The 25,014-nt window shown below is 38.6% G+C and overlaps 1 protein-coding gene across 6 annotated transcripts in view; it reads left to right on the top strand.

Annotated features, from left to right (window-relative positions):
- SBF2 (SET binding factor 2) overlaps positions 1-25,014 on the top strand; it is a 530,998-nt gene that overhangs the window by 302,256 nt on the left and 203,728 nt on the right. For all 6 annotated transcript variants that reach the window (XR_004026025.1, XM_030794550.1, XM_030794549.1 and 3 more), the window contains 4 exons: positions 509-586; positions 1,404-1,517; positions 1,966-2,094; positions 4,911-5,009. Coding sequence is in view for 5 of the 6 variants with exons in the window: in XM_030794550.1 (XP_030650410.1) it covers positions 509-586; positions 1,404-1,517; positions 1,966-2,094; positions 4,911-5,009 (420 nt within the window). In the remaining variant the exon portion in view is untranslated. The remainder of the gene's footprint in view (positions 1-508; positions 587-1,403; positions 1,518-1,965; positions 2,095-4,910; positions 5,010-25,014) is intronic.

Here is a 25,014-nt window from a genome sequence, read left to right as displayed (position 1 = left end):
ACTTTGGAAGACTGAGGAGGGTGGATCATCTGAGGTCAGGAGTTTGAGACCAGCCTGACCAGCATGATGAAACCCCGTCTCTACCAAAAAAAAGAAAAGACAAAAAATTAGCCGGGTGTGGTGGTGCACACCTGTAATCCCAGCTACTCAGGAGGCTGAGACAGGAGGCTCACTTGAACCCAGGAGGCAGAGGTCACAGTGAGCCGAGATCACGCCATTGCACTCCAGCCTGGGCAACAAGAGCAAAACTCGGTCTCAAAAAAAAAAAAAAAGAAAGAAAGAAAAAAGAAAAGAAAAAAAGAAATAGGAGCATAAGGTATTGTCAAACTAGACCAAAAAGAGACTAGATTTCATGGATGATTGGGAGCATCGACACACAAGTATATAAGCTTTGTTTCATTAGTAAATAATTATAATTATTTAAATGCTGACATTTTCATCTTAATGTCTCAATAATAGATTTCATTGATATTATGATATTTTACATAACAAAATTTTTTTGCTTTAGATTTTACACCCAGATTTGGAAGTAGCAGATCATGCTTTTCCTCCTCCACGAACAGCTTTATCACACTCAAAAATGCTGGTAAGAAGTTTAATATTTAAATTTAATGCTGTTAAAGAGAGCTGTACTTTTATTTGTAGGGTTATTAAAGAAGCTAAGTGAAGTTAGAGTTAGATGGACAGCAGAGTAAAAAGTGCCCCAAATTGGAAATTAAGAGACTTGCCACTGACTGTCCTTATGTCCTGCTCAAGGAGGAGCCACAGGGAAGTGCACTGGGCAAGAGGTCACTAGGGCTAAGATTGTTGCCCTGAGGAGGCATGAGTTAAGTGTAGGACAGAAAATCAGAGCCTAGATTATAGCCTGGAAAACTGTGCCAAGCATCAAATTGAAACGGCCAGGCAAGGATTAAAAACAAAAGAGATGCTTACAAGAATGGATATAAAGAATGTTGGTTATAGGAGAGAATCAAGTTTGAAGAGTGTGTGGATGAAAATAGTTCCAATTAGAAGCCATAAAAGGTTACGTATATAACAGAGGCCCCTTTTTTATTTTGCTCAGTGCATTTCTTAGCAGTGGGCTTTGTAGCCAATAAGGAACCTCAGGGAGCCGAACACATATACTTAAGCATTCTTGACCTTCATTTCCAGATCAATTAAGTAAGGCATTGACTAACAGAATCTGTAAGTTTCCTTACAGTTCTAAACTGTGATTCCAATAAAAGCTGGATTAAATACAGTCTTGAGAGTTTTTTCTTCTTATATTTGGTTGTGACTGTAATTGTTTTGGTGGATATAAAAATCAAAGGACTTGCAATATATGCCCTTTTCACCTTTTTGACTCGATATTTCATTTGTTTTTAAAAAGTTAAATTACCTAACATTTCTTCTTATATTTTTAGGATAAAGAGGTGCGAGCAGTTTTCCTTAGATTATTTGCACAACTCTTCCAAGGATATAGATCCTGCCTGCAACTTATAAGAATTCATGCAGAGCCAGTAATACATTTCCACAAGGTAAGATAGAGTACTATATTGTATCTGTCCAAAAAATATATTCTAATTTAATAAAACTACTTGTTTTTTTTTCCTAGCCATTTGTTTTGACCTTGATTTATCAAATGTGATTATTTAAAATCTCTGTGTGGTTAGATATCAGTTCTTAATAATAATATGGAACTCACATAATGTCTTAGAATATGTTAACTTTAAATCAATTTTTCTTTTAAAATTGAATGTTAATTTCTGATTTCTTCTCCTGACATGTAGACAGATTCATTTTTATTCTTTTCAATATATGTAGCATTTCAGAATAACTCTCTTTGAGAGAAATATATTTTATGACAACACATATGTATACATGAAAGGATTTATATAGGCTTTGATCTTTTTATTGTATTTCTGTTTTGACCATTTGTCCATTACCAAGTGACAAATTATTATTTCACATTTTCTTTTTTCACAGACAGCATTCTTGGGGCAGCGTGGTTTGGTCGAGAATGATTTCCTTACTAAAGTACTCAACGGAATGGCATTTGCAGGTTTTGTTTCAGAAAGAGGTCCTCCTTATAGATCTTGTGATCTCTTTGATGAGGTATAGTTCTTATTAAATGAAGGCATTATTTATAGACATAATTAGACTAGTAGTTAAAAGTAAAAAGTAACATTTTTCATATTTATATAGTCAAATATAAATTAGGTATTAAATAATCCCAATGTTATTTATTATGCTTATTAAATCTCGATATTTTAATGTGGATTATAAAAATTACAAAAAATTATGATGCCTTGGAAATACGTACAATTTTTGAACAACTGAATTTTAAATAATTGAACAATGTATACTACTCATGTGATGGGTGCACCAAAATCTCAGAATTCACCACTATGTAATTCATCCATGTAACCGAAAACCACTCATACTCCAAAAGCTACTCATATTTTAAAATATTACATTTTAAAAAATAGTTGTTTAAAATATTTTTGAAAATTTAACAGTGATTGTATAAATAGAAGTCTTATTTTTAAAGGCCCTAATACAGTAATTCTTTTGTCAGTGTTTTAGGGAGAAAGATCTAATTTGAAGCTAAGATAGCTGAAATTACTTCAAACTGGAGTTACATTTAGTCTATCAGAATCATAGAGCCATAGTTTAAGTTTGTGGCATTCTCACTAATCAATTATCAACATTTCTCTACCTGTCTTAGGAGACATTAAATCTATGGAAAACAGATTTTTGTCTCTATCTTCAAGGAATTAGCCATATAAAGGGAGAAATAGGGCAGATGTGACTCAAAATAAGGATGCTGTTTTGCATTTATTGTGCTCTTTTTTAAAAGCATCTTTCCTTTTATCATTTAACTCTATATTCACAGCAGCCCACTCTGGTGGATAGAACAAGAATATTATTCTCATTTCAGTTTTTGAAAGAGTACTGTATTAGAATCAAAAATGTAAAAAGTTTCTTGAAATCTATAAAAGAACAACACTCCTAGAACCCAAGATATTGGAGAATCGTGGTAGTGGTCATGTTTTGCTTCTGGTGATTTTCTTTTATATAGAGAAGGTAGGAATCAATGTCTTAAATATCTTTGGTTCAGAGGAGAAGGATCTTTTATTTTTTGTAAAGATATTGAAGTATTCACAGGTAAGAATTTTTAAAGAAGAGGCACATGTTTTAGTTCTGTGTAGAATATGTTTACTGCATCAGATGCTTTAATTAAAAACACAAAGCATATTAAGATTTAGGAAACATCCTGAGGTGGACAATTTCTTCTAATCAATTATTGGTCATTGATTCTCTAATACTACCATATAATATGATTGGTTATTGATTCTACTAACATATCAGCCTTTAGATTCTGTACTAAGTAATTCATAACATAATATTTTATGGGATTAAAATAGATGCTCTCCAAGGTCTTTTCTAGCACCTACATTTTGTTAGTCTTTGAAGCTTTACGAATAGTAACATTGGTTTATATACTCTTTCTTTTCTATTCAAATTTATCTTCCTCTGACAGCTTCATCACAACTAAAAAGCAAGATTAGTTACTTGCAGAAAACTTGCTTGCCACAGCCTCTATTTTTGTAGGTCTTTCCCTTGCTTGGAGTGCCCTCCTCTGTTCTTCATACTCTGCTCTTATCTCACCATCTCTTCCAAACTCTCCCAAAGTCGTTGACTCTGAGAGCCACTCGACTGCATTAGGCTTCATTTTATGTCTCTAACTTTATATGGTAACTTATTTTTTATTCATTTATTGTTTGTACAAATATACTCTAGATTGGAAACAATGATAAGGCAAGGACTCTGTCCGAGGTTGCTATTGAGTCACCCGTTAGTGTTCATCCAGTTCTGTTTGGCCTACAGTGGTGACTTTGGGTGTCTTACTTATGTTAGTTGACTGCCAGTTAATCATATGTATATATCAGTCAAGAGCCTAAGAAAAATGAGCCATCAGAACTAAATAATTTCTCATTCTACCCTCTTTAGTGGTTTGCATGGGAGTGCTTTGGTTGAAAAATAGCATTTGCTCCTGGGAAAGTGATCCTTGTTTTCATTTAGCCTAAGGCAGCCTACCACAATGGGGTGTTATGGGGGTTTTGAGAGGCAGCTTGCATTGTGCATGGCCTTGTCCTCACACTTCCATCAGACAGATGTCTTAGAATGAAAAGAATGTTTGCCCTTGACAATCTTTCTTTATCCTGGCCTAGAATAGATAAGCCATAGTTTTATACGCCTATGCAGTGAATCTATTAGTTCCTAGAAGAATCCTATATTGTACCTTTTTATTTTTGTCGTCCATCTATTTACCCTCCCACAATTTTTTTTTCCTGTCAGCCTTATTTTCTTTACCCTAAGTATACAAACTCACACAGTTCTCCCAGTAAATTAGTTAATAAAGAGATAGTTTGAGAACTAGAAGGAGTCTAAGGGTCATCTTGTTCTTCCATCTTATTTTAGAGATGAGAAAACTGAAGCTCAGGAGTTTAAGTGCCTTGTCCCAGATCACACACTGTCAGCAGAGCTAGGACTAGAGTCTGAGCATCCTGACTTGAACATTTGGTTCATGTTTTGTGAGTTAAGGAAATGTGTAGACACTTTCTGACTGTCTGAATTTCCCTGACTGAGGCCTGTGAAATGACAGGGTCTCTCTGACTTCCAGAAATGACTTTTCCCTAGAAGAAATAGGGCCCTAAATCCTCAGGGAGGGACCACTAGACAATTCAAGGGTTTGATTGACCCTGTAACCCCAGAATGGAGGTGAAACCCCAAAACCTAAAATATTTTGTTTTAAAAATAATGTATATGTTGGATTTTTTTGGCTTGCAAATTGTATGAAATTATCACAGTTTTTGAATTTGGCATGTTTTGGAATTGATGTTTTGCCATTTGATTCTTTTTCCTAGTTGGTAGCCTTTGAAGTAGAGAGAATTAAAGTTGAAGAAAATAACCCCGTGAAGATGATAAAGCATGTCAGAGAACTTGCTGAGCAACTATTCAAAAATGTAAGTAAGTGTATTTATTTAGACAGTCATTAATTTTATTTATTTATTTATTTTTCCATAAGTTATTGGGGTACAGGTGGTACGTGGTTACCTGAGTGAGTTCTTTAGTGTTGATTTGTGAGATTTTGGTGCACTCATCACCCGAGCGTATATACTGCACCATATTTGTAGTCTTTTATCCCTCGCCTCCCTCCCACTCTTCACCCCAAGTCCCCAAAATTTATTGTATCATTCTTATGCCTTTGCGTCCTCATAGCTTAGCTCCCACGTATCAGGGAGAACATACAATGTTTGGTTTTCCATCCCTGAGTTACATCACTTAGAATAATAGTCTCCTATCTCATCTGGGTTACTGCAAATGCTGTTAATTCATTCCTTTTCATGGCTGCGCAGTATTCCATTGTGTATGTGTGTGTGTATATGTGTATGTGTATGTATGCATATGTATATATATATATATTTGGCACAGTTTCTTTATCCACTCATTGATGGACATTTGGGTTACTTCCATGATTTTGCAATTGTGAATTGTGCTGCTATAAACATGCATGTGCAAGTGTCTTTTTCGAATAATGACTTCTTTTCCTCTGGGTAAACCCCATAGTGTGATTGCTGGATCAAATGGTAGTTCTACTTTTAGTTCTTTAAGGAATCTCCACATCATTTTCCACAGTAGCTGTACTAGTTTACATTCCCACCAGCAATGTAGAAGTGTTCCCTGTTCACCACATCCACTCCAACATCTACTGTTTTTTTATCTTTTGATTATGGCCATTCTTGCAGAAGTAAGATGGTATCGCGCTGTGGCTTTGATTTGCATTTCCCTGATCATTAGTGATGTTGAGCATTTTTTCATATGTTTGTTGGCCATTTGTATATCTTCTTTTGAGAATTGTCTATTCATGTCCTTAGCCCACTTTTGGATGGGATTGTTTTTTTTCTTACTGATTTGTTTGAGTTTGTTGTAGATTCTGGATAGTAGTCTTTTGTCAGATACATAGATTGTGAAGATCTTCTCCCACTCTGTGGGTTGTCTCTTTACTCTGCTAACTGTGCCTTTTGCTGTGCAAAAGCTCATTAATTAGGTCCCAGTTATTTATCTTTGTTTTTATTGCACTTGCTTTTGGGTTCTTGGTCATGAAATCCTTGCCTAAGCCAATGTCTAGAAGGGTTTTTCCAATGTTCTAGAATTCTTACAGTTTCAGGTCCTAGGTTTTAAGTCCTTAATCCATATTGAGTTGATTTTTGTATAATGTGAGAGATGAGGATCCAGTTTCATTCTCCTGCATGTGGCTAACCAATTATCCCAGCACCATTTGTTGAAAAGGATGTCCTTTCCCCACTTTATGTTTCTGTTTGCTTTGTCAAAGATCAGTTGGCTGTAAGTATTTGGGTTTATTTCTGGGTTCTCTATTCTGTTCCATTGGTCTATGTTTTTATACCAGTACCATGCTGTTTTGGTGACTATGGCCTTATAGTATAGTTTGAAATCAGGTAGTGTGATGCCTCCAAATTTGTTCTTTTTGCTTAGTCTTGCTTTGGCTATGCGGGCTCTTTTTTGGTTCCATATGAATTTTAGAATTGTTTTTTCTAATTCTGTGAAGAATGATGATGGTATTCCGATGGGGGTTGCATTGAATTTGTAGATTGCTTTCAGTGGTATGGTCATTTTCACAATATTGGTTCTACCCATCCATGAGCATGGGATGTGTTTCCATTTGTTTGCATCGTCTGTGATTTTTTTCAGCAGTGTTTTGTAGTTTTCCATGTAGTGGTCTTTCAACTCCTTTGTTAAATATATTACTAAGTATTTTAACTTTTTTGCAGCTATTGTAAATGGGTTGAGTTCTTGATTTGGTTCTCTGCTTGGTCACTGTTTGTTTATAGAAGAGCTTCTGATTTGTGTACATTAATCTTGTATCCAGAAACTTTGCTGAATTCTTTTATCAGTTCTAAGAGCTTTCTAGAGGAGTCCTTAGGGTTTTCAAGGTAAACGATTATACCGTCAGCAAACAGTGACAGTTTTACTTCTTCTTTACCGATTTAGATGCCCTTTATTTCTTTCTCTTGTCTGATTGTTCTGGCTAGGACTTCCAGTACTATGTTGAAAAGGAGTGGTGAGAGTGGGCATCCTTGTCTTGTTCCAGTTCTCAGAGGGAATGCTTTCAACTTTTCCCAATTCAGTATTGTGTTGACTGTGGGTTTGTTATAGATGGCTTTTATTACATTAAGGTATGTCCCTCATATGCCAGTTTTGCTGAGAGTTTTAATCATAAAGGGATGCTAAATTTTGTCTAGTGCTTTGTCTGCATCTATTGAAATGATTATGTGATTTTTGTTTTCAATTTTGTTTATGTGGTATATCACATTTATTGACTTGTATGTTAAACTATCCCTGCATCCCTGGTATGAAACCCACTTGATCATGGTGGATTATCTTTTTGATATGTTGTTGGATTTGGTTAGCTAGTATTTTGTTAAGGATTTTAGCATCTGTGTTCATCAAGGATATTAGTCTGTAGTTTTCTTTTTTGGTTATGTCCTTTCCTGGTTTGGGTATTAGGGTGATGCTGGCTTCATAGAATACATTAGGGAGAGTTCCTTCTTTCTGTATCTTGTGGAATAGTGCCAAAAGGATTGGTACCAGTGTTTCATTGAATGTCTGGTAGAATTCTGCTGTGAATCCATCTGGTCCTCGACTTTTTTTTGTTGGTAATTTTTTAATTACCATTTCAATTTTGCTGCTTGTTATTGGTCTGTTCAGGGTATCTAATTCTTCCTGATTTAAGCTAGGAGGGTTGTGTTTTTCCAGGAATGTATCAGTCTCTTCTAGGTTTTCTAGTTTATGTGTAAAGGTGTTGCCTTGAATGATCCTTTGTATTTCAGTGGTGCAGGTGTAATATCTCCAGTTTCATTTCTTAGTGAGATTATTTGGATTTTCTGTCTTCTTTTCTTGGTTAATCTTGCTAATAGTCTATCAATTTTATTTATCTTTTCAAAGAACCAGCTTTTTGTTTCATTTATCTTTTGTAATTTTTTTTTGTTTCAATTTCATTTAGTTCTGCTCTGATCTTGGTTATGCCCTTTCTTCTGCTGGGTTTAGATTTGGTTTGTTCTTGTTTCTCTAGTTCCTTGAGGTATGACCTTAGATTGTCTGTTTGTGCTCTTTCAGACTTTTTGATGTAGGCATTTAGGGCTATGAACTTTCCTCTTAGCACTGCCTTTGCTGTATCCCAGAGGTTCTGATAGGTTGTGTCATTATTGTCATTCAGCTGGAAGAACTTTTTAATTTCCATCTTGATTTCGTTTTTGACTGAATGCTCATTCAGGAGAAGGTTATTTAAATTCTATGTATTTGCATGGTTTTGAAGGTTCCTTTTGGCGTCGATTTCCTGTTTTATTACACTGTGGTTTGAGAGACTGCTTGATAAAATTTCAGTTTTCTTAAATTTATTGAGGCTTGTTTTATGTCCTATGATATGGTCTATCTTGGAGAAAGTTCCATGTGCTGTTGAATAGAATGGGTATTCTGCGGTAGTTGGATGAAATGTTCTGTATATATCCGTTAAGTCCATTTGTTCCAAGATATAGTTTAAATCCATTGTTTCTTTGTTGACTTTCTGTCTTAATGACCTGTCTAATGCTGTCAGTGGAGTATTGAAGTCCCCCACTATTATTGTGTTGCTGTCTATCTCATTTCTTAGGTCTATTAGTAATTGTTTTATAAATTTGGGAGCTCCAGTATTAGGTGCATATATGTTTAGGATTGTGATATTTTCCTGCTGGAGAAGGCCTTTAGCATTATATACTGTGCCCCTTTGTCTTTTTTAACCACTGTTGCTTTACAGTTTGTTTTGTCTGATATAAGAATAGCTACCCAGCCAGGCGTGGTGTCACACACCTGTAATCCCAGCACTTTGGGAGGCCAAGGCAGGAGGATCACCTGATGTCAGGAGTTTGAGACCAGCCTTGCCAACATGGTGAAACCCTGTCTCTATTAAAAATACAAAAATTTGCCAGGCATGGTGATGAGTGCCTGTAATCACAGCTACTTGGGAAGCTGAGGCAGGAAAATGACTTGAACCTGAGAGGCAGAGGTTGCAGTAAGCCAAGATTGCACCACTGTATGCCAGCCTGAATGTCAGAGCAGGACTCTATCTCAAACAAAACAAAACAAAACAAAAAACAACTAAAAAGAATAGCTACCCCTGCTCGCTTTTGGCGTCCATTTGCATGAAATGCCTTTTTCCACCCCTTTACCTTAAGTTTATGTGAGTCCTTATGTGTTAGGTGTGAGTCTCCTGAAGGCAGCAGATAGTTGATTGGTGAGTTCTTATCCATTCTTCAGTTCTGTATCTTTTAAGTGGAGCATTCAGGTCATTTCCATTCAATGACATTCAATGTTAGTATTGAAATGTGAGGTACTGTTGCTTTCATCATGCTCTTCGTTGCCTGTGGGCTTTGGTTTTGTTTTTTGTTTTTGCTTTTTAACTTGTATTTTTGTTTTATAGGTCCTGTATGATTTATGCTTTAAAGAGGTTCTGTTTTGATGTGTTTCCAGGATTTGTTTCAAGATCTAGAGCTCCTTTTAGCAGTTCTTGTAGTGGTGGTTTGGTAATGGCAAATTCTTTCAGCATTTGTTTGTCTGAAAAATGACTGTATCTTTCTTTCGTATATGATGTTTAGTTTCACTGGATACAAAATTTTTGGCTGATAATTGTTTTGTTTGAAGAGGCTGAAGATAGGGCTCCAATCTCTTCTAGTTTGTAGAGTTTCTGCTGAGAAATCTGCTGTTACTCTGATAGGTTTTTCTTTATAGGTTACCTGTTGCTTCTGTCTCATAGCTCTTAAGATTCTTTCCTTCGTCTTAACTTTGAATAACCTGGTGACAATGTGCCTAGGCGAAGATCTTTTTGCAGTGAATTTCCAGGTGTTCTTTGTGCTTCTTGTATTTGGATGTCTAGGTCTCCTGGAAGGCCAGAGAAGTTTTCCTCAATTATTCCCCCAAATACATTTTCCAGGCTTTTAGGATTATCTTCTTCCTCAGATACAGTGATTATTCTTAGGTTTGGTCATTTAACATAATCCCAGACTTCTTGGAGGCTTTGTTCATATTGTCTTACTCTTTTTTCTTTGTCTTTGTTGGATTAGGTTAATTCAAAGACCTTGTCTTCCAGCTCTGAATTTCTTTCTTCTACTTGTTCAGTTCTATTGCTGAGACTTTCCAGAGCATTTCCCATTTCTAAAAGTGTGTCCAAAGTTTCCTGAATTTTTTATTGTTTTCTCTTTAAGCTATCTATTTCTATGAATATTTCTCCATTCACTTCTTGTATCATTTTTTGGATTTCCTTGCATTGGGCTTCGCCCTTCTCTGCTCCCTCCCTGATTAGCTTAGTAACTAACCTCCTGAGTTCTTTTTCAGGTAATCGGGGATTTCTTCTTGGTTTGGATCCATTACTAGTGAACTAGTGTGATTTTTTGGGGGGATGTTGAAGAGCCTTGTTTTGTCATATTACCAGGGTTGGTTTTCTGGTTCCTTCTTATTTGGGTAAGCTCTGTCAGAGGGAAGGTCTAGGGCTGAAGGCCGTTGTTCAGATTATTTTGTCCCACAGAGTGTTCCCTTGGTGTAGTACTCTCTCCTTCTTTTCCTATGGATGTGACTCCCTGTGAGCCAAACTGCAGTGATTGTTGTCTCTCTTCTGGATCTAGCCACCCAGCAAGGCTACCCTGCTCCAGGCTGCTGGTACTGGGGATTGTCTGCACAAGAGTCCTGTGATGTGAACAGTCTATGGGTCTCTCAGCTGTGGATACCAGTGCCTGTTCCGGTGGAGGTGGCGGAGGGTGCAGTGAACTCCATGAGGGCCCATAGCTTTGGTGGTTTAATGCTCTGTTTCTGTGCTGGTTGGCCTCCTGTCAGGAGGTGGTGCCTTCCACAAAGCATCAGGTGTAGTAGTGTGGAGAGGGACCAGCGGTGGGCAGAGCCCTTGAACTCCCAAGATTATATGCCCTTTGTCTTCTGCTACCAGGGTGGATAGGGAAGGACCATCAGGCTGGGACTGAGCTAGGCCTGAGCTCAGATTCTCTTTGGGCGGGTCTTGATGTGGCTGCTGTGGGGGATGGGGGTGAGGTTCTCAGGTCACTGGAGTTGTGTACCTAGGGAGATTATGGCTCCCTCTGCTGAGTCATGCAAGTTGTCAGGAAAGTGGGGGAAAGCCAGCAGTCACAGGCCTCACCCAGCTCCCACGCAAACAGAAGGGCCAGTTTCTCTCCCACTGTGCCCCCCAGTAGCCCTGAGTCTGTTTCCAGGTGGAGGGCAAGACGGGCTGCCAGACGGGCTTGAAAACTTGCCCGAGGCTATCCGCCTCCCAGCTGTGAAAGCAAAGTGCTTTAGTTCTTCCCCTGCCTGTGAAGTCTGCAACCTGGATTTGCAGCCCCCCACTACCCCCCGGGCTTCTCACCCCATTCAAATAGTTACAAAGTCAGCTAGAGAATTACTTCTCCCTGTGGAGTTTTACCCGCTGCTCCTCTAGCCACCCTCCCGAGGGATCCCTGTGGTGCCAGGCAGGAATGGGCTGCTTTGGGACCCAGCAAGCTCCCAGGGCCTTTCTGCTGCTTTCTCTACCGCTGTGTTTCGCTTGGTTCTCTAACTTGACTCAGCTTTAGGTAAAGTCGGAAACTTCGCCCACAAACAGACCTTCAGCTTCTCCGGTGTGTGTTCGGGAGAGGAGGGTCTCCCTTTCCCACTTACGCAGTTGGGGCACTGACAGTATTTGGGGTGTCTCCGGAATCCCACAGGAGCAGTTCACTTCCTTCGGAGGATCTGTGGGTCCTCTCCAGATTGCTGGTTTGTTCTTGCAGTTGATCTGGAGCTGAAACTCACAATGCAAGCCTCCACATGCTGCTCTGTCTGGAGCTGCAATCTAGTCCTGCCTCCCATCTGCCATGATCCTCTCTATTTAGACAGTCATTAATTTTAAAAATATACTGTTAAATAAAGTATTTTGTTCACAGAACTAGAAAGCTTCCTCTTTCTGTGATAGTTTTTTTGCTCTGGATTGTAAATTAGGAGATATTACAGTTGGTACTGTATATCAAAATAGACCACATTTTTCAAAGTAATTTTCCTGTCAGTCAGTGTATTATGAAAACATGTTAGTCACAATTTTTTCCAGTTTGTCGTTTGCCCTCATTATGGTTTTCATTTGGGTCTCTTGTAAGACATAAAGATTAGACTCACTGGAGACCAGAACCACCTCAGACAGAACTGACCAGTGTCCTCTGCTTTGGCTTGGCACCGCGGTTGTCAGCTGGTCAGGAGTTGCATTGTTTTGAACAGAGAGAGCAAAAAGCTAAAAGAAAAAAAGCAAATTGGCAAGTGACCACAGAAACACAAGGATGAAAATATTCCATGGATAGAGGAAATGCAATAAATTAAAAGGATTCGGATGTGGTAAAGTGTGAAATAACTATTTGAACACCAGGAAAGAAAAGAGCATAAAATGAGAGATTATATTCATACGGAAAAATGGATTTGGGCTAATGAGTGTTCCTTATTTCTCCTGCTGTGAAGTTTTGAGTCCTAAGAAAAGTACAGTAAGCGGGAACTATAGTTCTCCAGGGAAAAGTTGAGGGAAGATGTAATTTTTTTTATTACGATTAGGTCCTGACTTTAGTAAACAAAAAAATATTCTGGAAGACAGAAATGTAACATTCTATACTGTTTCTAATCTAAACATTGTCAAAGTAGAAATTTTCTTTTAATTTGTGGTTCTAACATATACTTTATCTGTATAGCAAATAACTTCTGCAAAGACAACTCAACCGATCTAAATTTAGAGCCATATCATTGATTTAAATATAATATTGGCATCCAAAGATTAAAATATAATAATGGTTATACATTTTCTCATTAGTCTTTTCATAAGGGAAATATAGAATTGAACATTAAAATCTTACTAATAAGATGGTGGTTATTGGTTGTATATCTCTTGAAAAAATAAGAGAAATTAAATTATAAATCAAGTAAACTTTTGTTTTTGCCTACTTCAAACGTTTTTTAAATAATTTCAACTTTTATTTTAGATTTAGGGGGCACATGTGCAGATTTGTTTGCTGGGCTTAGTGTGTGGTGCTGAGGTTTAGGGTACGATTGATGCCATCACCCAGGCACTGAGCAGAGAACCCAGTAGTCACTTTTCATCCCTTTCCCTACTCCTTTCCTCCCCTGTCTAGTAGTCCTCGGTGTCTATTGTTGCCAGCTTTAATGAGTACCACTTATTTAGCTTCTGGAGAAGATGTATTTTTAAGGAAATAGTGAAGAAGAATTCAGGGTCAGTATCTTGACTCACAACAGGTATTGTTTAATTTAGTGATTTGACTAGATGGACCTTTTTGGACACTGGATTATTAGTCAGTGCTTTGTCACATTCATTTTAAATTTGAGAACCAATTGGATACAAGCAGGGATACTAAAACATTCGTTTCTTTTTTTTTTTTTTTTTTTTGAGACGGAGTCTCGCTCTGTTGCGCAGGCTGGAGTGCAGTGGCGCAATCTCGGCTCGCTGCAAGCTCCGCCTCCCGGGTTCACGCCATTCTCCTGCCTCAGCCTCTCCGAGTAACTGGGACTACAGGCGCCCGCCACCACGCCCGGCTAATTTTTTGTAGTTTTAGTAGAGACGGGGTTTCACTGTGGTGTCGATCCCCTGACCTCATGATCCACCCGCCTCAGCCTCCCAAAGTGCTGGGATTACAGGCGTGAGCCACCTGCCCAGCTCGTTTCTTTATGTTATTCCATTATTTCTGAGTTTTAAGTTCTACATTTAGAATATGATATTTCTTTGAGGGAATAAATACTTTTTTGAAAGAACAAAGTAAAGTTCAGAGGTTTCATATTAAAACAAAAAAATCCATCTTTTATGAATTATGCTTATCTAAATTTTGGTAAATAGAAAATTCTTGCCAGGCGCGGTGGCTCACGCCTGTTATCCCAGCACTTTGGGAGGCCGAGGCGGGTGGATCACGAGGTCAGGAGATCGAGACCACGGTGAAACCCCATCTCTACTAAAAATACAAAAAATTAGCTGGGCACCGCTGTCAGGCTCCTGTAGTCCCAGTAACTCAGGAGGCTGAGGCAGGAGAATGGCGTGAATCTAGGAGGCGGAGCTTGCAGTAAACCGAGATCTCACCACTGCACTCCAGCCTGGGCAACAGAGTGAGACAACGTCTCCAAAAAAAAAAAAAAAATTCTTAAGTTCTGTGTTATCGATTGCTAGTGGTTCATTATAAATTCTGGAAATAGATATGGTCTGCCAGTAATATTAAGGGAACAGTAATATTACTAACACATGCAGAAATCATTAGCCATAACATTTCTTGTGCCTGTTAAAAGATGAATTTAGGCTGAGTGTGATGGCTCATGCCTGTGATCTCAGCACTTTGGGAGGCCGAGGCAGGAGGATCGCTTGGGGCTAGGAGTTCAAGACCAGCTTGGGTAATATAGTGAGACTCCATCTCTACAAATTTTCTTTTTTTTTTTAATTACAAGAGGCTGGGTATGGTGGCTCATGCCTGTAATCCCAGCATTTGGGAGGCTGAGGCGGGCAGATCACTTGAGGTCAGGAGTTCAAGACCAGCCTGTCCAACATGGTGAAATGCCGTCTCTACTAAAAATACAAAAATTAGCCAGTCATGGTGGCACATGCCTCTAATCCCAACCATTTGGGAGGCCGAGGCAGGAGAACTGCTTGAACCTGGGAGGTAGAGGTTGCAGTGAGCTGAGATCACGCCACTGCATCCAGCCTAGGTGACAGAGCAAGACTCTGTCTTGAAAAAAAAAAAAAATTACATGTGGTGATGGACACCTGTAGTCCTGCCTGTTCAGGAGACTGAGGTGGGAGGATTGCTTGAGCCCAGGAGTTCAGCCAAGGAGTTTGAGACTGCAGTAAGCTATGATTGAGCCACTGTACTCCAGCCTGGGCAACAGAGCAAGACCCTGTCTCAAAAAAAAAAAAAAAAAGATGAATTTAATTTCAATTTTAAATTACTTAACACAGAAGTACTTTAATTGACTGTTACTTGTAGATTATTAGCTTCTTTACTAAGAAGCAATATTTTCAGATTTCTAAATACATCACACATTAAATCATAATATTGGTTTAGCAAAAGTATAAATAAATTATTTTTCTGGCAACTTGCATGCCAAGATCTGTTACTTGAATTTATTGACTGATCACATTTTTAGTTATTTATAACTATGCCTGATACAATAAATATGTTTCCTGATTAGTATACTAAAACTTAAAAAAGAAATCTGGTAGAATTCTGTTAGAAGGAAAACTTGTGTGCTCGTCTTTGCCACGTACAGTGGCTGTGTAGAAGTAATTACAGCATGATCATATGAGGAATTTCTTTTGACCTATTATGATAATAATAAATATTGGGTTCATATATAAATATACTGCTTTTCTTTCCATGCCCAGTTGATGATGCAGGAGATGGCCCACTTTGGCTTTCAGAATCTTCAGTGTCTGCATGAGAGCACAGTTAGCTATATTGTGCCAGGCATAGGATTAAGCACTTTACATACAATTATCTCTCATCCTCATAACGACAATGTAAGGCAGGTGTCATTATCCCCATTTTAGTGGGGCTAATTGGCTCAGAATCATATGACTCTTGAGTGATTAAATCCAGATTTTAAATTAGGAATTTTCATCTCTTCATTTCCTAAGCCTGTGTTCTTTCACTGTAAGGCTGGATCGTCTCCAGTTGGAAAAAATGATGTTTCCAGTAGTTGACTTTACATGTTGTTCTTTTTGTTTGTTTGAGACAAGGTCTCACTGTGTTGCCCAGGCTGGAGTGCAGTGGCACAATCTCTGCTCACTGCAGCCTCGACCTCCTGGGCTCCAGCAATCCTCCTACCTCAGCCTCCTGAGTAGCTGGGACTACAGACATATGCCACCACACCCAGCTAATTTTTTTGTATTTTTTGGTAGAGATGGAGTTTCACCGTGTTGCCCAGGCTGATCTGGAACTCCTGGGCTCAAGGGATCCACTCGCCTCGGCCCAGGAGGTCGAGGCTTGAGCCCAGAAGGTTGAGGCTGCATTGAGCCGAAATCCTGCCACCACACTTCAGCCTTTGTGATAAAGTGAGACCCTGTCTCAAAAACAAAAACAAAAACAATCAAACAAACAAAAACACAGACAATCCCTATCCTTTAAAATTGACACTTTAAAAGTGATCATCATGAAGTATTATTATTAAGAGATTATATTACTAGGTAAGAGCCCTTCAAATGTCTTCTACATTTCATGGGCCTTATTGGAAATTTTTTTCACAATCTAATTATATTTGATTTAATTTAATAAATTCTATTCGTTAAGTACCTATTAGTGCCAGGCATTTTCTAGGTACATAATTCTCCTAATATCCTTCAGAAGAGGATACACAGACATGACAAGTAAGAATTTGTGACTATCCCAGTGGATTGTCATTAGATTGTCTGAGATTCCTTCTAGTGCTAAAATTCTGAAGTCCATGATGATAAAATCATCATTCATGAAGTAAATACTTTATAAAGTTAAAAAGCAGAACATGACAGTAAAGTTACTTTCTTAGGTTATGCAGGAAATTGGGGGAAGGGAGGCAGGATGGTGTCAATGCGAGGAAAATAATCCACACGGTTCTATTTTTAAGTAGTCAGTTGTTGTTTTTTTAATCACATTTCTAAAATTCCCTTTTGGTAAATAAGAACCAACCATCTAATTTGACTCTTTCCTTATTATTGGGTTGGAATTGAGACCTGGTGATTCCATTCAGATGTTTGTAAATACTTTATTGCACTGAAGTCTGGTATGTGTATCTAGGCCCTCTTTTCATTTCCCTTTGAAGCACCTCAAAAATATACCTTAATTTTCTGTCTCTTCTCACCACTCCTTTATGTTGCTTTTTAGTGAGGTTTTAGGAATGTGAGTAAGATGAATTGTAACTGAGCTTAGCTGCTCTTTTAGCTTTCTGGAGCTTCCCAAATAATTAAGAAATGGATTTGGTGACTTTGGCGGAATGGGTTAGGTGGAAGGAAGGAGAAGGAAACCACTAAACCCACTAGAGACAAACAGTGTAAGCATTGGTAACAAAGATTATTGTAAAAAAGATATTGTAACAGAGATTATCGGCAACACATCTATGCAGCTTCTTTCTGTTCCCAATTGATAATGTAGGGGTTGGCCTATTTTTTTGGCTTTCAGAATCTTCAGTGTCTGCATGAGAACACATTTAACTACTTCCCTGCCCTATCCCTATGATTCTTTTTTTTCTTAAAGACACAGGGTCGTGCCCTGTCACCCAGAAAGGAGTGCAGTGGCTTGATCATAGCTCATTGCAACCTTGACCTCCTAGGTTCAAGCAATCCTCCTGCTTCAGCCTTCCTAGTAGCTGGGACTATAGGCACACACCACCATGCCTAGCTAACTTTTTGTAATTTTTTTGTAGAGAGAGGGTCTCACTATGTTGCCCAGGATGGTCTTGAACTCCTAGCCTCAAGCAGTCCTCCTATCTCAGCCTCTTAAAATATTGGGATTACAGGGGTAAGCCAATGCCCCTGGCCTCTATGATTCTTGATATGCACATATAAAGGACCACTAATAAATGTTTTCACAAAGTGAGAACATTAAGATAGGCCAAGACAAGAACTTTATAAAACTTCTACTTCAGGGCATTAAAAAACCAGTTGGGTGGGGCGCAGTGGCTCACGCTTGTAATCCCAGCACTTTGGGAGGCTGAGGCAGGCGGATCACGAGGTCAGGAGATCGAGACCACGGTGAAACCCCGTCTCTACTAAAAATACAAAAAAATTAGCCAGGCATGGTGGCGGGCGCCTGTAGTCCCAGCTACTCGGAGAGGCTGAGGCAGGAGAATGGCATGAACCCTGGAGGTTGCAGTGAGCTGAGATCACGCCACTGCACTCCAGCCCCTGGGCGACAGAGCGAGACTCCGTCTCAAAACAACAACAACAACAACAACAACAAAACGAAAGAAATCAGTTGGACATGTGTTTTATTGTTTTACATAGTACAGTTTTTCTAATTTGTTTTGCGTCTGCGATAGTATAAAAATATTTGCTAGATATGTAATTTGACAATTTTTGTTTTGTTGTTTTTTGCTTTTTATTTTAGAGGTGGTATCTCACTTTGTTGCCCAGGCTGAAGTACAGTGGCTATTCACAGGCATAAACATAGTGCACTACAGCCTCAAACTTGTGGGCTCAAGCAATCCTCCCACCTCACGCTCCCAAGTAGCTGGGACTACAGACACTTACCACCATACCTGGCTTTGTCTGACAGTTTTAGTAAAAGTTAAAGGAAATATTAAAGAACCTAAAATTCTGTGTAAAATAATATCAGATTTCTAGGCCGGGCGCAGTGGCTCACGCCTGTAATCCCAGCACTTTGGGAGGCCGAGGTGGGCGGATCATGAGGTCAGGAGTTCGAGACCAGCCTGGCCAACATGGTGAAACACCGTCTCTTCTAAAGATACAAAAAATTAGCCGGGCATGGTGGCATGTGCCTGTAATCCCAGCTACTTGGGAGGCTGAGGCAGGAGAATCGCTTGAACCTGGGAGGCAGAGGTTGCAGTGAGCCGAGATCACATCATTACACTCCAGGCTGGGCAACAAGACAAGACTTCGTCTCAAAAACAAAAAAAAAAGAATAATAATATGAGATTTCTAATTGTGCCTTATGGATATTTCATTGCCCAGCATTGAACCAATAGATGTTAGAATCCTAATGGGAGAACAAAACTCAGATACAAGAAATAACTAGTCCAAGTCAAATAAAATCTACACCCTTTACATTTCTGCAAAATGTTAATTTCACTACCAGGCAAATGTCATCTACACTAATGATATTTATACTGTTTGCCAACTGTGAATAAAGGAATTTTTTAATTATAGGAAGGAAGTAAAATATTGTGATTACCTTTAGAGAGTCAAGACATAGACATAAACGACTTATATAGATTATGATGATGAAATGAAGCCCTACCCCCAAAGCATAGGCTTCAAATTGAACCCCCTCTCCCGTCCTATCTGATTTCTTTGTTTACTTATAAGTCAGGTTTATCATGATCTAATTTTTATATACAGTAAAATGTATACTTTTTAATCTACAGTTATGAGTTTTGACAAATGCATGAAGTCATACAACCACTGGCACCACAATAAGTACATAGAGTATTTCTATCACCTCCCAAAGTTCCTTAATGCTCCTTTATAGTCACATCTTCCGACCACCTCAAACACTTGGCAACCACTGATCAATTTTTTGTCTGTATAGTTTTGCCTTTTCCATAATGGCATTATGCAGTTTTTTGAGTTTAGCTTCATTCACTTAGCACAGTGCATTTCAGATTCAATCATGTTGCTTCATATAGTTGTTTATTCCTTTTTCTGAGTGGTAATCCACTTTATGGATGGACCAAAGTTTTATTTACCTGTTGACCAACTGAAAGACAATTTTAGCAATAATGAATAAAACCACCCCAAACATTTGCGTAAGTTTTTGTGTAAATATAAGTTTTCATTTCTCTTGTATGAATACCTAGGAGTGGGAGGCTGGAATATATGGTAATACAATATTTAACTGTATAGGAAACTGCCGAACTGTTTTCTCAAGTGTCTACGTTATTTTGTATTCTCACCAGCAGTATATTAGCATTCCATTTGCGCCACATCTTTACTAACACTTGGTATTGTCAGTTGGTTTCTTTTGTTTTTGGTTTTTTGGTTTTTTTTTTTTGAGTCAGAGTTTCGCTGTTGTTACCCAGGCTAGAGTGCCATGGCACAATCTTGACTCACCACAACCTCTGCCTCCTGGATTCAAGCGATTCTCCTGCCTCAGCCTCCCAAGTAGCTGGGATTACAGGCCTGCACTACCACACCTGGCTAATTTTATATTTTTGGTAGAGTCGGGGTTTCTCCATGTTGGTCAGGCTGGTCTCGAATTCCCATGATCCACCCACCTCGGCCTCGCAAAGTGCTGGGATTACAGGCATGAGCCACTGCGCCCGGCTGGTTTCTTTCTTTTCTTTTTTTTTGGTGCGGGGGGTGCGGTGGGAGGCGGGGGTCTTGTTTTAGCCTTTCCAACAGGTATGTGGCGGTATCGCATTGTGATTCTAATTTGTATTTCAGCAGGTGAGTGAGAGTGTAGGACTGTTAGCTGGTCGCTGTATGTTGCCTTCGTACTTGTGACAAGAGTGCTTGTCTTAGAATAGGAAATCTCTATCTGGAGTCATGAATTAGAGCAGTGGTTCTCAACAGCAGCAACCCTTCCACCCTACTTCATGAAATTGTTCTGGAGACATTTTTGGTGGTCACAGTTGGAGGGACTGTGCTACTGTCATCTAGTGGATAAAGGCCAAAGATACTTCTAAACATCTTACAATACACAAGACACCTACTCTTTACCGCAAATAATTATCAAGCCCAAATGTCAATTAGTGCATAGGTTGAGAAACCCTGAATTAGGGCAACCAGCATATCAGATATTAAAGTCATCTACCAAATGTATTTATATTAAGGATAAGACATTCAATTGAATGTCTCAGTCATCTCACAAGGATGTGATCCTTGAAAGTCTTATGAAGTTGGAAAATTGAGGATGAGTCATTCCATCAATGTCATGTACACTACCAGGCAACTCTAAAGAGTCCAGTTACATTTTGACAGTGTTTAACAATTTACTCCAGTGACAGTATTGCCATCAACTGTATTAGAAAAAAAATTGTGTAACTTGCTATCCCACATAGCTCTAAGTATAATTTGTGCACATTAAATAATTTCAAATACTTGAATTAATCTGGGAAGCTTGGTAAGCTATAACAATATCATATTGATTTGTCGTTCAATACTGAGACCAATGCATAGGAAAAATTTTCTTTTTCCCAAGGTGGCTGTTCCCTACTTTGAATTTCCATTGGGGTTTGGGGCTTTTGTTGTGCCTTGCTTTGCTTTTATTTGAAATTAGTTTCAAGCCTTGTATTCTGTAACCCCCAGGCATATTCTCACTTAGCCTACCAAAGCTGGGGGGTTTGGGGGAGTGCTGCAGACCAGATGATATGTATATATGTCACTTTTTCATGTCTGAGAAAAATCATTCTACCTCGAATTACTAAAGTATACTCTTAAAGCAGGATTTTAGAGACCATTCCTTGAAAATCATTATCCACATTCAAAATGTAGAAGACAGTGCATTCTGCCAAACTCTTTTCAGTAGTTTATTTTGGTTACTTTGGAAAAAAATGTTGCCAGGTTCACTGTAAGTGTTTAGTTGTCTAGCCCTTGTTTATTGCTTTATATTTGCATTTCTCTGGAATCAAAGAGGAAAATTTGGCTGCTGCTTTGTACTGTCGGAAAATAATGGATTTTCTTATTTCAACAAGGAGATTCAACACAAAATTGGGCTGTAGCTTTTAATGAGCTTGGTGACGTTCAAGGGACCAGTCCAAACACATTTGTGTTACAAGTAAGAGCAGATGTTTTTAAGTACATGCAGAATACAGTGAGCCCTACCCTAAACCTCCTTTCATTGCTGTTGTGTTCTCAAAAGTCATTTTGTGACCAAGTTAGGTTCAAGGTAGCAAATGTGGTCCTTTACATTTATCATGCTGCCCGTTAGAGGGCAGCAGTATACAGACTCAGGAGCCAGAAAACCAAATATTACTATATTCTGGGGCATGAGTCTTTTTCGAATCTTCTAAACACAGCTAAATATATCATAATTTAACAAAATTAATCCCTACCCTGCATTTTGGTGTAGAATATCTATACAATTACAGATATTCAACTTTAAACTTTGTTTTAACATGATCTTTTAAATGCTTGTAATTCTAAATTGTGTATGGATTTGGTTTACAACATTTCTAATTGCTTCTGGGAAAACTGTTAATAACTTATAGCAACATCTTTTTTACATAAATGTTTTCTATTTAAAACTTATTGGAGGGCTGGGCGTGGTGGCTCACGCCTGTAATCCCAGCGCTTTGGGAGGCCGAGGCTGGTGGATCACGAGGTCAGGAGTTCCAGACCAGCCTGACCAACATAGTGAAACCCCATCTCTACTAAAAATACAAAAGAATTAGCCAGGTGTGGTGGTGCACACCTGTAATCCCAGCTACTTGGGAGGCTGAGGCAGAAGAATCACTTGAACCCGGGAGGCAGAGGTTGCAGTGAGCAGAGATCACGCCACTGCACCCCAGCCTGGACAACAAAGTGAAACTCTGTCTCAAAAACAAACAAACAAAAAACATATTGGATACTACTACTATAATTACTAAAATATAAGTAGTTGGTAATGTGATGGAAATCTTGGGAGAAAGAGATGGCTTTAGTTACAGAAGCATGGTACCATGCCATAGAATATGCAGAGAATAAGAGAATAAATATTTTTAAATGAATGTAGCCAAAATTTTTGGAAAACAGACTTTAGCTTCATTCTGGGGTGGTGTGTGTGTGTGTGTGTGTGTGTGTGTTCTAACAGCTTTACTGTAACAGCCCGTTCAATACTCATAAGAACCTTATGAAGTAGGTACTATATTATTATCTTCCTTACAGATGTGAAAACTACAACACAAGGGGTAAGTGAATTGGCACTGCACCAGGTCAGACTACTAGTAAGTGGCCAAGCTAGAGTTTGAAATGAGGCATTCTGAAATCAGAGATCATGAACTAAAAATACTTTGTTATACTACCTCTCATTGAATTGTCTAACCTTTCTCCCTGAATTGTCATGCCACCTATCTCTATCATATTTTCTCACATAGTCCTGTTTTGGGGCTCTCTATTCTATTCCATTCGTCCTTTTAACCCTTCACTAATAACAGTTGTTGTACTGTATTAATTATTAAAGGTTTATGTAAGTTTTGATATCTGGAAATCTTAACTCTCCCACATAACTCTTCTTCAGAATTTCCTTGACTATTTTTGGTCTTTGTATGTCCCTATAAAGTTTAGGATGAACTTACCAAATTATAGGACCAACTCTTTAGAGATTTTGACTAGAAGTGATATGTGCATCCTTCTTTTTCTTTTTTTTTTTTTTTTCCTTTCTTGAGACAAGGTCTCACTCTGTCACCTAGGCTGGAGTGTGGTGGTACAATCATAGCTCACCATGGCCTCCACTTCCCAGGCTTAAACTATCCTCCTCCCTCAGTCCCCTGAGTAGCTGGGACTATGGGCAGACACCACCATGCCTGGCTAATTTTTTATTTTTTGTAGAAATGGGGTCTCACTATGTTGCCCAGACTGGTCTTGAACTCCTGGACCAAAGTGATCTGCCCACTCCGAACTCCCAAAGTGCTGAGATTACATAAGCATAAGACACTGTGCCTGATCAATGCATCCTGCTTTTTCTAAACCACCCCAAGTCATTTTTGGAAAAAGACAGAAGACAGATAATATAACAATAGCGAAAAATATATATATATATAACTAGAAAAAATACTGGTGTTACTAAGATTATTTCTACTTTTATTTTTCCAAGTTTTAAATTTTATTATAAATATTTACTTCATGGGAAATATATTTAGAGTTTTAATTTTTATTATAAAGAAAGTATAAATAGAAACCAAAGTAATGAATATACTTTAAATAATTCAGACCTCAAGATCCACATGAATTACCTGGCCAGCCTGAAAAAAAGATATCTACCCAATATGTTTTAGAGAATTGATATTTATTATTTTTGGGAAGACAGTATATGAGTAAGAGTCATGCCTAAAGAACAGAGAAGAACAAAAATACTACTTTTTGAAAAGGGCAGTTTTAGACACTACAGGCCAGTGACATTGGTGTTAAGTCCAGACAGAATTGTAAAACAGTTTTCAACATTCGGTGTAGAAAGAGTGATTACTAAGAGTTGGACTAAGGATTTACTTACTTATTTTTCCCTGTCTTTGCTAGATATGGGGGGAAATACAGAGCATGTATGAGAGCTGCTTTGGCAAGAACAGATTTTAAATCTGATTTCACCTTCTGAGGAGCCTTATATAAGATAAGCTTAATTATATAACTTAGGCAAAGTTGTTTGTCCTGCATCACATAATAAGGATTAGAGCAAGAACTGGAACCCATGTGTTTTGACACTTACGGCAGTGGGAGGAAGCAATGTGTTTCTATTATATTGCTGAGACATACTAACTATATCATCTGCCTTAGCCCAACATTTTCTTTATCTAGGTTTGGGCCATATAACCAAAAAGAACTGTGGGGAGCAGCCCTAAGAAGTGATGGCAGTTGGCCATTTTAACTGTCAAGAGGATGTATGGGAGGCCGAGGCGGGTGGATCACGAGGTCAGGAGATCAAGACCATCCTGGTTAACACAGTGAAACCCCGTCTCTACTAAAAATACAAAAAATTAGCCGGGCGTGGTGGTGGGCACCTGTTGTCCCAGCTCCTCGGGAGGCTGAGGCAGGAGAATGGTGTGAACCCGGGAGGCGGAGCTTGCAGTGAGCCGAGATCACACCACTGCACTCCAGCCTGGGCGACAGAGCAAGACTCCATCTAAAAAAAAAAAAAAATAGGATATATGGGATAGTATTGAGTTTAATCTACAGCATCAATAACATAGGTTCAGTGGGAATAAGGAATTTTCTGGTTGCAAAGAGTAAGTGTTAGAATTGGTCAAGAATAGTTGTAAAGCAGCCTTCCCTAGAGAACTTTATAAAAGAATGGATTCCATTCTACCTGGAGTGTTTGAGATCTAATCCTGCTTAACTAGATGACTAAAAAGTTCATGCCAACCCCAAGAGTCTACAAAAATATTAGCTGACACATTTAATTCCATTCTTGCAATCCTTATGTGTGTTCAGCATTGTGTCCCCCTCATTAAGATGCAGTGGGAAGAGCTTTAGAGTGCCTGCTATGTGCCAGGCAGTTTCTAGACGCAGTAGGTATACATCTACCCTCATGGAGCTTTATTTTATGGAGAGAAGGATAGACAATAAACAAG

Source organism: Nomascus leucogenys, chromosome 15, assembly GCF_006542625.1.
Source record: "Nomascus leucogenys isolate Asia chromosome 15, Asia_NLE_v1, whole genome shotgun sequence".
In the NCBI taxonomy this organism is placed as follows: domain Eukaryota; kingdom Metazoa; phylum Chordata; class Mammalia; order Primates; family Hylobatidae; genus Nomascus; species Nomascus leucogenys.
The sequence above is the reverse complement of the archived record's forward strand: the minus strand, read 5'-3'. Positions and strand labels throughout refer to the sequence as shown.